The sequence below is a fragment of the Capra hircus genome, chromosome 3, assembly GCF_001704415.2.
Source record: "Capra hircus breed San Clemente chromosome 3, ASM170441v1, whole genome shotgun sequence".
Lineage (NCBI taxonomy): Eukaryota > Metazoa > Chordata > Mammalia > Artiodactyla > Bovidae > Capra > Capra hircus.
Genome location: NC_030810.1, coordinates 108,880,258 through 108,896,274, shown reverse-complemented (window position 1 = coordinate 108,896,274; position 16,017 = coordinate 108,880,258). Strand labels below are relative to the sequence as shown.

Below are 16,017 nucleotides of genomic sequence, written 5' to 3'. Positions count from 1 at the left end.
GAAATATGTATTTATAATTTGTGCACTTTTTACATGAATTATTTATCATTAAAATTTTTTTTCTGAATTAGAGCGCTTGTGAATATCCACAAAATTAACATTGAACTTTAATAATATGTTGTCCAAAAAAACCAAAACATTTGAATAAGTTGTATTATCACATGATATCCTGCTCTTGTCTGCTTGCACACACATACGAGTTGTACACTTACCTAAATTTATCAATAGTATTTACAGATATGCTGCAAGTTAATATTAAATATCTAAGCTTTTGCCTCATTTATATTGAGCCATGAAAACAATTGGTGAGCATTCACAGTATGATAAATATGGACTAACTACTCTGTAGCTATTTCTTTATAGCCATGAGGTGAGAAGGAATTATGTGAATTTAAGTACTCTTGCCTGGAAAATCCCATGGACAGAGGAGTCTGGTAGGCTGCAGTCCATGGGGTCGCTAAGAGTCGGACACGACTGAGCGACTTCCTTTTCACTTTTCACTTTCATGCATTGGAGCAGGAAATGGCAACCCACTCCAATGTTCTTGCCTGGAGAATCCCAGGGACGGAAGAGCCTGGTGGGGTTCCCTCTATGGGGTCGCACAGAGTCGGACACGAGTGAAGCGACTTAGCAGCAGCAGCAGCAGCAGCAAGAAAGGAGTGGAAGGAAGTAGTATACAAGAAGCACATAGAAATCTTTAATATATTTTGTGCTGAAAAGGGGGAAGTATAAAGAGTTCAGCAGAATTAACAAAAACAATTTGAAGGAAAACTCTGTGTATATTGTTGGATAAAACTTGGCACTCTTCCATCTTCTTTAGTATGGCATACTTCTAACTTACATATTTTCATGAAAATTGATCTATTTTCTATTAATTAATTTGTTCACAATAATTAACATCAGTAAGGCTCTTTTGACATCGTCCTATTTCTTGTGTTTTTGAAAGGATGAGGTCCAATTAAAGGTACTGTACCTTTATACAGTATACTTCCAATTCCACACCTAAATGGAGGCTGACTGGTTAATCCGCAATGATGACAAGAAAAGAGGTAACAATGGTCACCAGAACTTGAAGTCTTCCTTGGAGCACTGATTCTCCTTTGATCTGAAAATATGGTGAGAAAAAAGTGCAATCACATTCTGATACTGATCCCATGGGAAAAAGAAAGAGTGCTTTCTATTTATTACCAAGAGAAGAAGTCTCAGTGGAACTCATTTCCCCTTTAGTATTTTTCTTTGGATCGTTATAATAATCCTTTCCAGAGAAGTTGAAAGAACATTTAAGAATGCGGAGACCCAGGAAAAAGGAAGACCCCCTACTGCATTTGGCAGAGGTGAGTTGAGGGTCACTGAGGTTTGGGTAGAAACTATTCATTTCTTATGTTCGGAATGAGACACACTCTAAAGATTTAAATAATGAAGTTTGGGGCAGGCTTAAATTTTGGCATTGGAATAGAATTTATGTGAATGCTCCATCTTTGGGGTTCTGGGCTTTTCACACTTAAAGTCGGAAATAATATCTAGTTATTCAGACTTTACAACTGTCCAAGACATAAATGCTTACAAGTTTCCTTCCTACCAGTCTTATTTCTAGATTTTTCTAGCTTTAATATGATGCTGGGAAAGATTGAGGGCAGGAGGAGAAAGGGGCAGCACAGGATAAGATGACTGGTTGACATCACCGAGTCAATGGGCATGAATTTGAGTAAACTCTGGAAGGTAGTGGACATGGAAGCCTGGTGTGCTGCAGTCCATGGGGTTGCAAAGATGTGGACATGGCATAGCAACTGAAAAACAGCAACAATACTTTTCTAAGCCTAATCCAAACTTATTCATTAAAAATGGCCATTTTCAAGCGATCAATGCATGGTAGGGTTATGAAACACAAAATGTTGATCCCGCTCTGATAGAAGCTTACAATCTTGTGAAGTTAAACAAATAACAAGTTATAATAAAAACATAGTAAGGATGATGGTAGAAACCCTCTGTAGGATATATATGAGAATAAATGTGTGTGTGTGTATAAATGTAGGGAGGGAGAGGAAACCACAGTACCTGTTGCAGGGCTTCTGATAGGGATCAATGCCTGTGCTGAAACTTGAGGAAAGTCTAGGAGTTAGTTAAGTGAAGAAGAGTAAGCAGGTCTTCTAGGAAGAGGGTTAACATTCACAAAAGCAACGATCCAGGAGAAATCAGGGTGAACTCTGAAAACTGTCACAGTGCAGCATGAGAGAGTGGCAGATGGGGAAGACTGCGTGTGCAGATTTAAGGTTCAGGAAACATACGTCTGCTGGCAATACAGACTTGGAAGAACTGAAAAACTATGGAGGGCATGCGTTCATCAACAATAAGGCAGGACATGATTTTAGGGACCACAGCAGGAAACTGGAACACACAGTCACTTAGAGAATGGGCCAAGAAGGTGAGTTTGTAACACATAAAATAAGAAAGTCTTATAACAAAACACCTAAGAGGAAGCTTCTATTCAGGAAGAAGGTAAACTTGGAGAGGGTGGTTTCATGAGAACCTAGGGAGACAGTCTTCAAGTAGTAGTGATCAGCAGTTTCTAATGCCAAAGTGAAGTTATAAAGACTGAAACTTTTCCATTGTTTTGCAGTTAACATATCAGTGATACATGGGACAAAATGGCTTCTGTATAGGAGAGAGAAAGCAGTCACATAGCAAATGATTGAGGAGTTAAATGAGATATTGTTACTATTCTTTCAGAGCTGTTCAAAGTAGGAAATAACTAACAAATATTGAGCAATATTAATACTCTGATACATTAATTCTTTCAATACTCATAATTTTGCACTAATATTTTTCCCAGAAGATTCTGAGGTTCAGAGAGAGATTATATAACTTGCTTATTTGCTCAAGTGACAATGAGAATTCAGGCTCAGAATGTCTGATTTGAACCCATGTTACTAATCATCATTTTGTATTATCTCTCAAATAAAAAGATTAGTGATATTGACAAGTTGTCAGTTATTTTGAATCTGGAAAAAGGCAAAGCACAAAAATACCAGGTAACCAAGATACCGTTTACATTTACACTGCATTGATTTCCTTCTCTATTAGTTGGGTGTACCATCTTCCTCATTCACTGATAGCTCTTCTGGGGACATGGAAGATGGAAATCTATCAGCAGTGACTGAATTTATCTTCACTGAGTTCCCCTGATTCCAAGATCGTGGCCTCCTGTACTTTGTTCCTTTACTCTTCCTCTGCTGCTGCTGCTGCTAAGTCGCTTCAGTCGTGTCCGACTCTGTGCAACCCCATAGATGGCAGCCCACCAGGCTCCCCCGACCCTGGGATTCTCCAGGCAAGAACACTGGAATGGGCTGCCATTTCCTTCTCCAATGCGTGCAAGTGAGAAGTGAAAGTGAAGTCGGCCAGTCGTGTCCAACTCTTAGCGACCCCGTGGACTGCAGCCTACCAGACTCCTCCATCCATGGGATTTTCCAGGCAAGAGTTCATCTACACCTTTATTATAGTCAGGAATCTATTGATCTTTGCTGTAAGACTGATACCTCTCTCCACAACCCCATGTATAATCCCATCAGTATCTTCACATTTCTTGAGATGTGGTATACCACAGCTGCTATTTCTAAGATGCTCTCCAATCTGATCAGCAGTCAAAAGACCATCTCTTTCACTGGCTGCCTCTTCCAGATGCACTTCTTCCATCCATTTGGAAACACCAAAGGAGCCTTGCTCACTGTGATGGCCATTGACAGATATGTTGCCATCTCAACCCACTCCACTACCTAACCATCATGACTCCCCGACTACGTGCTCAGCTCTCTGCAGGCTCTTGCTTATTTGCTTTCCTCATCCTTCTACCTGAGATTGTGTGGATTTCTACCCTACCTTTCTGTGGTCCCAACTAAACCCATCAGATCTTCTGCTCTGTGATTTCACACCTTTATTAAATGTAGATTGCACAAATACCTTTGTGATCTTGGTGCAAGATGTGATTCATGCTCTTGCTAATAACAGGTCTGATTATTTCTCTTTCTTACATCAGAATTATCATTGTTATCCTGGGTATCCCTTCAGCTGAGGGTTGTAAAAAGGCCTTTTCTATGTGTGCAGCACACATTTCCATCTTCCTGCTGCTTTTTGGCAGTGTGGCTCGCATGTATCTTAGATTCTTTGCTACACCATTCTGGGACACCACCATTGCGCTAACATTCTCTGTGCTTGCTCCCTTTTTCAATCCCATTATATATAGCTTGAGAAATAAGGATACGAAAGATGCTATTAAGAAGCTACTTTGCTCCCCAAAAGGTGTTTAATATATCTGGTAAGTAATTTAGACTGCAGTCCTGTATACAAATGGAACTTCTTCACAAAATATTAAGCCCAAAGAGACTAGAATTTCAAAGAATAATACAATTAGCCTAGTTTTATTCCCCATGACCTGGTGAACAGACTGGTAAAGAAAGTCTTCTGAGGATTTACAGAAATGACAGCAATATCAATCCTACTTCTGACTCTCTAGAGTCAGTGTAATTTTTAGTATAATACATGCAATCTGACAATAAATATATTAGAATTATGTACTAAAATTTATTATTTCCACTATGTATTTATAATCATCAGTTTAATTATGGTAAACTGCTTCATTGATTGAACATGCAAATTATTTTTCCATTTTGTTTCTCTATTGTTTGCTTCTCTATATTGTTTTTTAACTATTACCACTGGTGGCTCAGATAATAAAGGATCCCACTGCAATGCAGGAGACTCAGGTTCCATCCCTGGGTGGGGAAGATCCCCTGGAGGAAGAAATGTAAACCCACTCCAATATTCTTGCCTGAAAACTCCCATGTACAGAAGAGCCTGGTGAGCTACAGTTCAAAGAGCTATGAAGAGTCAGACATGACTAAACATGCATACACACATTCTTATAAATATGGCAATTATAATTTTCTTACATAAAGTCCTTTTCAATTTCAAAAACTTCTGTTTCAAGATAAATTTCAAGAAGTTGCATTATTAAAAGCAGATGTGAAAGAATGTTCATAGCGTTTAGTAAAAATATTGATTTTGTAAATGGTTACACAAATAATGCCTTAGTGTAGCACTTTTGTTACAACTTCAGTAGTATGGCAACTGAGGTGTAGATCAAATAAAAGTCTAGTTATTCTGTGAAAAATATCAATCCTATCACTGGCAGGCTGAAATAGCAGTACAACTATAAAAAGGAGTCATTCATCCCAATTCTTCACATCCCTATAACAGATTTATAAATCCATAATTTTGCAATGAATGGATTCATGGTAAGTACCATTTACCTTCCTGCCCCACAGATTTGGTTTGGGCTTTTCCTTTAATTGACTCTTGGGAAAGCAATGAATATTATAGATACTGAATATGTACTTTTACAGTCAGGTTTACTTCAGATAACTGCTCCCCTTTCAGCACTGGACTCACATGAAACCACGTCTCTGAGAGTCAGTGGTTCAGAGAATGAGAAACACATGGAGCTGACCTGAACTGTAACTTGCCTGAAGCCTGGTGTTTGAAGTCCACAACCCAGAGCTCAGAGTCTGAAGTTGAGCATAGCTCTCCCTATTGCAACTGACTAGCAGATTTCTAAGTGTGAGGATAAATGATTATTATTTTAATATCAATGTCTGAAACACTTAATAAGTTACATATACTGCCGTGTGTAGGCTTTGTCTAACATTGTACCTTCCTGAGATTGCAGAAATTAATAACTAATGCTTCTTATCTGAATCTTAAGATATTCTTTTGGGTTACAAGTATTTTAACACTGTATTGGTAATAATCTTTTAATATAATTCTATAATCTCCAGAAAGATTACCTACATCAAATATGCAATTATTTAACCACACTGCCTATAAGTTTGTATGTCAAGGAACTTTTACGCATCAAAGGGATTTGAGATCATTTAGAAATAAAGCAGGGGCTAAGTAGCGGAATGTAAAAAGATGCAAGGCAGTCATTCTTTGGAAGCTACATTCTCCTTCTTACCATTTAAGAACATTGTGTGTGCAGCTTACAGGCATCTTGCACCTGACATGTGCTTGAAAAACAAGTTATGAAATTAAATCTTTATGAAATTTTATCTTTCAATGTAAGATAAAAGCTAAAAACCTCTTTAAACTATGTGGAAAAAACAAAGAGGTATTGGTAACAGAAAGAAGAATTTTAACAAATAGAAAACAAGTCAACTTTTATTCTTGTTATTTGTCATATGTACATGAGCAAAATGTTTTGGGTTAGTCCAGACATAGTACAAAATTCATATTAATTCTATGTGATATTCTTTAACTAGAAATTGCTGTATTAGGAAAATTGGTGAATGTGTCATTGTTTGAAATTACAGTACCACTTCTTACAGCATATTTATTTAGTTTATTTTGAGTAAGAAAAGTCATTACATTTAAAGAAATGAAGGAAATGGATTGCATTTTGTTAATCTTTTTCATTCTCAGAAATTTTAGTGAGTAATTGGACAAAAATGAAAACAATCTTAATAACGGTAACATTAAACAATTAAATCTACATAATTAACCAAAGCACTGGCTATAAATTTCAATATGGAACTAAAGGTGGAGCATATGGAAGGGCAAGTGATTTTCCTAAATTTGGCTGACTGACTTAGAAACAGGTAAGAAATAGGATATGACTATATCCCTTATTTTCTTGTTTTATCAATCTCCTCTCCTCTACTGCATTCAGTTCAGATCAATTCAGTCACTCAGTCCTGTCCAACTATTTGCAAGCCAGTGGACTGCAGCACACCAGGCTTCCCTGCCAATCACCAACTTCTGGAGCTTACTCAAACTCATGTCTATCGAGTCAGTGATGCCATCCAAACATCTCATCCTCTGTCATTCCCTTCACCTCCCGCCTTCAATCCTTCCCAGCAAATGAGTCTTTTAAAATGAATCTGTTCTTCACAGATTCAAACTTCTTCTGAGTTTCAGCTTCAGCATCAGTCCTTCCAATGAATATTCAGGACTGATTTCCTTTAGGATGGACTGTTTGGATCTCCTTGCAGTTCAAGAAACTCTCCAGTCTTCTCCAATACCACAGTTCAAAAGCATCAATTGTTCAGCGCTCAGCTTTCTTTATAGTCCAACTCTCACATCCATACATGACTACTGGAAAAACCATAGTTTTGACTACATGGACCTTTGTTGGTAATGTTTCTGCTTTTTAATATGCTGTCTACATTGGCCATAGCTTTTCTTCCAAGAAGTAACCATCTTTTAATTTCATTGCTGCAGTAACCATCTGAAGTGATTTTGGACCTCCCAAAATAAAGTCTGTCACAGTTTCCATTGATTCCCCATCTATTTACCATGAAGTGATGGGACTGGACGCCATGATCTTGGTTTTCAGATTCCAGCTTATGCTTCATCCAGACTGGCATTTTGCATGATGTACTCTGCATATAAGTTGAATAAGCAGAGTGACAATATACAGCCTTGACATACTCCTTTCCCAATTTGGAACCAGTCTGTTGTTCCATGTCCAGTTCTAACTGCTGCTTCTTGACCTGCGTACAGATATCTCAGGAGGCAGTAAGGTGGTCTGGTATTCCAATCTCTTAATGAATTTTCTACAGTTTGCTGTGATCCACACAGTCAAAGGCTTTGGCATAGTCAATAAAGCAAAAGTAGATGTTTTTCTGGAACTCTTGCTTTTTTGCTGATCCAACAGATGTTGACAATTTGATCTGTGGTTCCTCTGCCTTTTCTAAAACCAGCTTGAACATCTGGAAGTTCACAGTTCACGTATTGCTGAAGCCTGGCTTGGAGTATTTTGAGCATTACTTTGCTAGTGTGTGAGATGAGTGCAATTGTCTAGCAGTTTGGACATTCTTTGACATTGCTTTTCTTTGGGATTGCAATGAAGACTGATCTTTTCCAGTCCTGTGGCCATTGCTGCATTTTCCAAATTTGCTGGCATATTGAGTGCAACACTTTCACAGCACATCATCTTTTAGGATTTGAAATGGCTCAACTGGAATTCCATCACCGCCACTAGCTTTGTTTGTAGTGATGCTTCCTAAGGCCCACTTGACTTTGCACTCCAGGATGTCTGGCTCTAGATGAGTGATCACACCGTCGTGGTTATCTGGGTCATGAAGATCTTATTTGTATAGGATCTTCTGTGTATTCTTGCCACCTCTTCTTAATATCTTCTGCTCCTATAAGGTCCATACCATTTCTGCCATTTATTGAGCCCAGAAATATTCCCTTGGTGTCTCTAATTTTCTTGAAGAGATCATTAGTATTTTCCATTCTATTCTTTTCCTCTATTTTTTTGTGTTGATCCCTGAGGAAGATTTCTTATCTCTCCTTGCTATTCTTTGGAACTCTGTATTCAAATGGGTGTATCTTTCCTTTTACCCTTTGCCTTTAGCTTCTCTTCTTTTCTCAGGTATTTGTAAGGCTTCCTCAGACAACCATTTTGCCTTTTGGCATTTCTTCTTCTTGTGGATGGTCTTGATCCTTGTTTCTTATAGAATGTCATGAACATCAGTCCATAGTTCTTCAGGCACTCTGTCTATTAGTTCTAATCCCTTGAATCTATTTGTCACTTCTACTGTATAATCTTAAGGGATTTGATTTAGGCCATACCTGAATGGTCTAGTGGTTTGTCCTACTTTCTTTAATTTAAATCTGAAATTGGGAATAAGGAGTTCATGATCTGAGCCACAGTCAGCTCCTGGTCTTGTTTTTGCTGCCTGTATAGAGGTTCTCCATCTTTGGCTGCAAAGAATATAATCAATCTGATTTTGGTATTGACCATCTGGTGATGTCTATGTATAGAGTCTTCTCTTGTGTTGTTGCAATAGGGTGTTTGCTATGACCAGTGTGTTCTCTTGGCACAACTCTGTTAGCCATTGACGTGCTTCATTTTGTACTCCAAGGCCAAATTTGCCTGTTACTCCAGGTAGCTCTTGATTTCCTACTTTTGCATTCCAGTCCACTATAATGAAAAGGACATCTTTTTTAGGTTGTTAGTCCTAGAAGGTGTTGCAGGTCTTCATAGAACCATTCAACTTATCAACTTCTTCAGCATTACTGGTTGGAGCATAGGCTTGGATCACTTTGATATTGAATGGTTTTCCTTGGAAACAAACAGAGATCATTCTGTCATTTTTGAGATTACATTCAAGTACTGCATTTTGGACTCTTTTGTTGACCATCATGGCTACTCCATTTCTTCTAAGGGATTCCTGTCCACAGTAGTAGATATAATGGCCATCTGAATTAAATTCACCCATCCCAATCCATTTTAATTCACTGATTCTTAAAATGTCAATGTTCACTCTTGCCATCACCGGTTTGACCACTTCCAATTTGCTTTGATTCATGGACCTAATATTCCAGGTTCCTATGTAATATTCAGAGAAGGCAATGGCAACCTACTCCAGTACTCTCACCTGTAAACTCTCATGGACAGAGGAGCCTGGAAGGCTGCACTCCATGGGGTAGCTGAGTGTTGGACATGACTGAGTGACTTCACTTTCACTTTTCACTTTCATACATTGGAGAAGGAAATGGCAACCCACTCCAGTGTTCTTGCCTGGAGAATCTCAGGGATGGGGGAGCCTGGTGGCCTTTCATCTATGGGGTTGCACAGAGTCAGACACAAATGAAGTGACTTAGCAGCAGCAGCTATGCAATATTGCTCTTTACAGCATTGGGCTTTACTTTCATCACATTACATCCACAACTGGGTGTTGTCTCTGCTTCAACTCTGCCTCTTCATTCTTTTTGGAGTTATTTCTCCACTGATCTCACATAGTGTATTGAGCACCTACTGACCTGGGGAGTTCATCTTTCAGTGTCCCATCTTTTTGCCTTTTCATCCTGTTCATGGGGTTCTCAAGGCAAGAATACTGAAGTGGTTTGCCATTCCCTTCACCAGTGGACCATGTTTTGTCAGAACTGTCCACAATCACTGGTCCATCTTGGGTGGCCCTACATGACCTGGCTCATAATTTCATTGAGTTAGACAAGGCTGTGGTCCATGTGATCAGTGTGGTTAGTTTTCTGTTATTGTGGTTTTCATTCTGTCTGCCCTCTGATGAAGAAGGATAAGAGGCTTATGGAAGCTTCCTGATGGGAGAGACTGATTGAGGTGGAAACTCTTCTGGTCTTGTTCTGATGGTTGGGGTCATGCTCTTTAATCCAATTTCCTGTTGATGGGCAGGGCTGTGTTCCCTCCCTGTTGTTTGATCCAAATTATGGTGGAGGCAATGACAATAATGGTGATCTCCTTAAAAAGGTCCCATGCATGCACTGTTGCACTCAGTGCCCCCGACCCTGCAGCAGGCCAACCCTGACCCATGCCTCCAGTGGGGACTCCTGGACACTCACAGGCAAGTCTGGGTTAGTCTCCTGTGGGGTCACTGCTCCTTTCTCCTGGGTCCTGGTGCACAGAAGGTTCTACTTGTGCCCTCCCCCAAGAGTCTGTTTCTCCACTCCTGTGTAAGTTCTGGCAGCTCTAAGGTGGGGTTAATGGTGAACTCCTCCAAGAGGGTTTATGCCATACCCAGGTCTGCTGCACCTAGAGCCCTTGTCCCTGTGGTAGGCCCCTGCTGACCTGCACCTTCGCAGGAGACACTCAAACACAGTTCTGGCTCAGTATCTGTGGGATAACTTGGTCCTGGTACACACAAGGTTTGTTTGAGCCCTCTGAGCATCTCTGGTGGGTAAGGGATTTGATTCTAAACTCGATTTCACCCCTCCTACCATCTTGCTGGGATTCCTCCTTTGCCCCTGGACATGGGGTATCTTTTATTGGTGAGACCCAACATTCCCCAGTCAATGGCTGTTCAGCAGAGAGTTGCAGTTTTGGAGTTCTTGCAGGAGAATATGAGCGCACATCCTTCTACCCTACCATCTGCATTAACATTCTTCAAATGTGACTCTTGGAATTTCAGCTTTTGATTTATTTAAAAGTTAATCCGATCAGAAGTACCATAAAAAAGAAAGTAAACAAATAAACAGAAACACACTTGTTGCAATATCTCAGACTCCTGGATTGTCTCATTTGTCCTGGATTTGAGTCACCTCAAATTGGGCTTCTCCTAATTACCAGCTTGAACTTTTTCCTAATTGGAACTATTATAAGAAGGATTGTTTTCCTACTTATTTTAAATCGCTTGTGTAGTATTCTCAGGAGAGTCCATCTTCCTGTTCTAGCTAGGCTTAGGAAGACACACGGGGCACGCAAAGGGGCAGGGTAGAAGGAGAGAGCTCCACAGGGAGAGTCAGATCTCTTTATCACTGACTGATCAAGGAAATATAGTTTAGGTGGAAGACTCAGGTTAGAAACGTAGCAGAAGAGCAAAGGAAGCTTGGCTCAGTAGCTCTATATGGTTGACCACATTAAGGTAGGGAAAGATAGTCTTCATCCATGTTTATTCCAAGTTCGGAACCCAACAGCAGCAAGGTCAGTAAATCAGCTAATTTGGGGGAGTTGGGAGATATCTAGGGAAAGGAAAACACTTACACAGGACAATAGACAGCCCTAGTGTGCATGTAGAAACTGTGAATAACTATTGGTAAGCCTGGGCAAGGAGGAATCAGGAACTTCTCCTGAATAGCAAGCAGATTCTTTACTGTCTGAACTACCAAGGAAGCCCTGTTATAAGCAAGTTAGTACAAAGCATAAATGTTTCAGTTGCTAAATTTCCCAAGAAATAGGAGGGATGCAAGTGGGGCCAAAGCTTATCAGATGGCTTTAAAACAACAAATGAGCATTGTGATTGATTTGAAATGTTTCAGGAATCAAGTGAGATTTCCAGTTTATTGTGAGGCATTAATATCATTGACAATTTTACTAGACTTTACTGAGATTTGGAAAAGATAGAGAAGTGTTCACTGGGAGAAATCTAAGTTTTTCCTTTTGATTTCCATCTCTCTTATCTTTCTTCTACTTAGCCACATCTTTTCAGCAGAATGAGCAATTAGTTCTGCTCAGAGTCGGGGTCTGCATAGAGGCTCTTTCTTGAATGAGTAGACTGGTTCAGTTTGTAGGACCCTGTCTTAAAGGCAATAATCACAATATGTAGGGACTACTACTGGGGGCATCAAGTCTTATGGGAAAGATCAGATACGCATATGAAAAATCAAGAACACTTGAAAAAATGTAAAAGGAAATGATACATAGACATACAAATATTACAGGAAATAGAGCAATTTATATTACGTGTGGAATTATCTTGTTAAAATTGCAAGACACATGTATTGGGCTAGCCAAAAAGTTCATTTGGGTTTTTCCCATAACATCTTCTGGAAAAATCTGAATGACTTTTTTGGTCAACCCAATAGAATTTGGCTAGTTTAAAGAGAAGGTAGAGCTTGTAAAGAACAAGAGTATATTTCATGCAGGGGAGATTTCTTTCAGGAATGCTCAGAGACCAGAAACTGAAAGTGACATGTTTGGATTAACAGCAGGTTTAATAAATCAGATTGGAAATGAACAATTTTTCATAGTAACAGTAGACAAAATGGCTTTGTTTTCTGCTGAAATAACAAAAAATGTCATTTCAGTACAATACTAGAGAGACAGATGATGTAGTTGGGAGCTTTATGGCCTTAGTCACATAAGTGGGCATCCTGGGGCTCAGACGTTAAAGAATCTGCCTGTAATACAGACACCTGGATTCAATCCTTGGTAGGGAAGATCTCCTGGAAAAGGAAGTGGCTCCAGTATTCTTGCTTGGAGAATTCCATGGAGAGAGGAACTTGGCAGGCTACAGTCCAAGGGATCACAAAGAGTCAGACATGTCTGAGCAGTTAACATGTTCATTTTCAGTCACATAATGAATGAAAAAATATATCTATAGATAATATAAATAAGAGAACATTAATAAAGTGCCCTTTCCTAATGTACCATAAGATTATTAATCAATGACAGACAAAAATGAAGCTGATTTTTTCATTTTGCAGTGATTATAAAAATGTTATCCTACATGAGCTGAGATTTTTTTCTTTTTAAAGAAAAAACAATTTAGAGGAAGAACATGGTGAGAATGTAAAATTTAAGTGTAGGTATGGAAGGGGAGTAACATGAGTAAACTGATGTTATAGCAAGATCAGTCTTGAGGAAATAGAGGCTTGTATAAAAATACTCACACTGGAAATAGAAACCTTTGGTAATCTATTACAATAGTGTAGGCATTATTACTAAGCATCAAATTAGGGATAAGATAAAAGAAATAAATGTATTGGTAATACAACAGAAAAAAAGTTAAGCAGACTTCAATGATTAATTAAGTTTGAGACATAAGAAGACAATAGATGCAAAAATGCATAAAGTTGGTATCTAGAAGAACCAAGAAATAAGAAAGTCAGCAAGAGAAACTGGTTGAGTGCTGAGTATAAGTATGGTATATTATTTACTAAAGCTTTTATAACAAAGTATCAGACTAAGTGACTTGAACAACAAGAGTTTATTTTCTCACAGTTCTGAAAGCTAGGAAATCTGACATCAAGATTTTGGAAGAGTTGATTCCTTTCAAGACCTTTCTTCTTGGCTTGTAGGTGACTGCCTTTTCGTTGACGTTTCTCAGGATGAAGACCAGTAAGCTATGTTTTAACAAGCCCTCCAAGTGATCATGATGCTTGATAAATTTTGAGAATTATTAATCTAATCTATTGGCTGTGCTTTCTGATTGAATTTTTTTCCATACTCCAGTTTTAGTTATAAGCATCTATGGAATATAGAGTATTCCTTCTTCTTCTACACTCCCAAGTCAAGGATTTATCCAGATGGTGGCATAGTGTAAGTGTACTTACCCTATGATGAGTAGTAGACATCGCCTAGAAAGTTTGAGTGCAATAGGATTTGAAAACCTCATTTCTCAACTGGAGATGGAGAATGCCAATCAAACCACTGCTCACGAGTTTATCTTCTCCACTTTCCCTTATTCCTGGAGAGATTCTGTCATCTGTTTTGTTATACTGCTCTTCATTTATGCATTCATTGTTGTTGGAAATGTGGTCATCATCACAGTGGTCCAGCTGAATATTCATCTCCACACTCCCATGTACTTCTTTATCAGTGCCCTTTCTTTCCTGGAGATCTGGTATACCACAGCTACCATACCAAAGATGCTCTCTTGCCTGCTTCGTGAGAAGAGCATTTCCCTAAATGGTTGTCTCCTGCAGATGTATTTCTTCCATTCCACAGGCATCAGTGAGGTTTGTCTCTTGACAGCTATGGCCTTTGACTGCTACCTGGCCATCTGCAGCCCTCTTCATTACCCTACTATCATGACCTCAAAGCTATGTGCCTGGCTGACTTTAGGTTGCTGTGTTTGTGGTTTTGCCACACCCCTTCCTGAGATTGCCTGGATCTCCACACTGCCATTTTGTGGCTCTAATCACCTAGAGCATATCTTCTGTGACTTCCTCCCAGTACTACGCCTGGCCTGCACAGACACACAAGCCATCCTCATGATTCAGGTAGTGGATGTTGTCCATGCAGTGGAGATTATTACAGCTGTGATGCTCATCTTCATGTCCTACATTGGTATCGTGGCTGTAATTCTACGTATTCGTTCCACTGAGGGCCGTCGCAAGGCCTTTTCCACATGCATCTCCCACCTCACTGTATTTCTACTCTTCTTTGGCAGTGTGGCTCTCATGTACCTACGCTTCTCTGCCACCTACTCCTTATTCTGGGATACAGCCATTGCTCTGGCCTTTGCAGTTGTGTCCCCATTTTTCAACCCCATTATCTATAGCCTGAGGAATAAAGAGATAAAGGAAGCCATAAAAAAGCGCATGAGTCAAGCTAACATCTTTTTTTCATAAGACCAGGGACCTCAAATAAGAACTAGTGTTTGGGAGCCTATATAATTGTCAGAGTCTTTTTATCCTCAACTCTCTTCCAGCTGTCTTTTTCTGTCAGTCTTTGGTTGAAACTGGTCTCCCAAAGGTCACCAATAAAGAAAATTCACTAATAACTGAATTCAATAGATTTTTTTCAACCTTTATTCAATTTGACACATTTTGAATCAGACTTTGTTGATTCGGTTTTCCGCTACTCGATTTCTCCAAGATAAATTTAACTTGTGGAAATAATTAGGGTAAAAATTTAATTTTAATAGTCAAGACACATGATTATAAGATATGGTAACTGACCAACCATCTTCATAAGACTAAGTTTTCTCTATGGTATTTATAATGAATATACTTGAAGAATAATCCTAATTTCTAATCAAGTGTTCATGTGTTGATAAATAGCAGTCTAGATGTTTTTCAGTAGGTCCAATTATGAATCCCTTGTATGATTTTTATCTTGGCAGTACCATACAATATTAATTCCATGTCTGGGTCAATAACAGGGACTAAGGCCTGCATCTAACTATAATGAGCCGATGTACCAAGTTAGTGGAGGTTGATTTGTTGAACACCAAATTAACTTCATTAATATTGATGACCACTAGAAATGAAGAGAATGGATAGGCCTCTTTAAAACTGACATAGAGAGAAGCCCCATAAAGGAGTTGGTTGCAATTCTGTGGTAGTTAAGGATCATGGCAAAGAATCTCAGGCCAAGAAGTTCACTGAAGAAAATTTTAAATGCAATAAATGAACTAACAAAAACCTTGACTCTAAGAAAAGTAAAGTAATATAAGTAATCTATTAATTAGCTAATCAATATTTTTTCATGAGACATTGAAAAATGTAATCATTGGTTTCATTGTAATAACATGTAAAGTACTTATTAATGAAGCAGAAATATCAATAAATATCTGTTTAGTGAATAAACCAGCATCAGCATGCTGCATTCAGATTGTTCTGGCCAATTGATCAACCATATTGGACAACAGTGCTTCCCTTTTGACCTCTTCTCCTTTGGGTTTCAGGATGCTAGACTCTATTTTTCAAAAATCTTACTTTGTTTGAGGGCTCTTTCTCTTGTGAATCCTTCTCTTGATACATGCTTCATAAAAGGTGATTTTCTCCAGGGCCCACACCTCAGTGGTGATGCAATAATAA

The 16,017-nt window shown here is 38.9% G+C and overlaps 1 protein-coding gene and 1 pseudogene across 1 annotated transcript; both read left to right on the top strand.

Moving 5' to 3' along the window:
• Positions 3,455-4,301, top strand: LOC102187441 (annotated as a pseudogene).
• On the top strand, positions 13,882-14,841 carry LOC102173704 (olfactory receptor 6K2). The gene has a single exon (XM_005677267.2). The coding sequence runs from the start codon at positions 13,882-13,884 to the stop codon at positions 14,824-14,826; it is 945 nt and encodes a 314-aa protein (XP_005677324.2). The 3' UTR covers positions 14,827-14,841.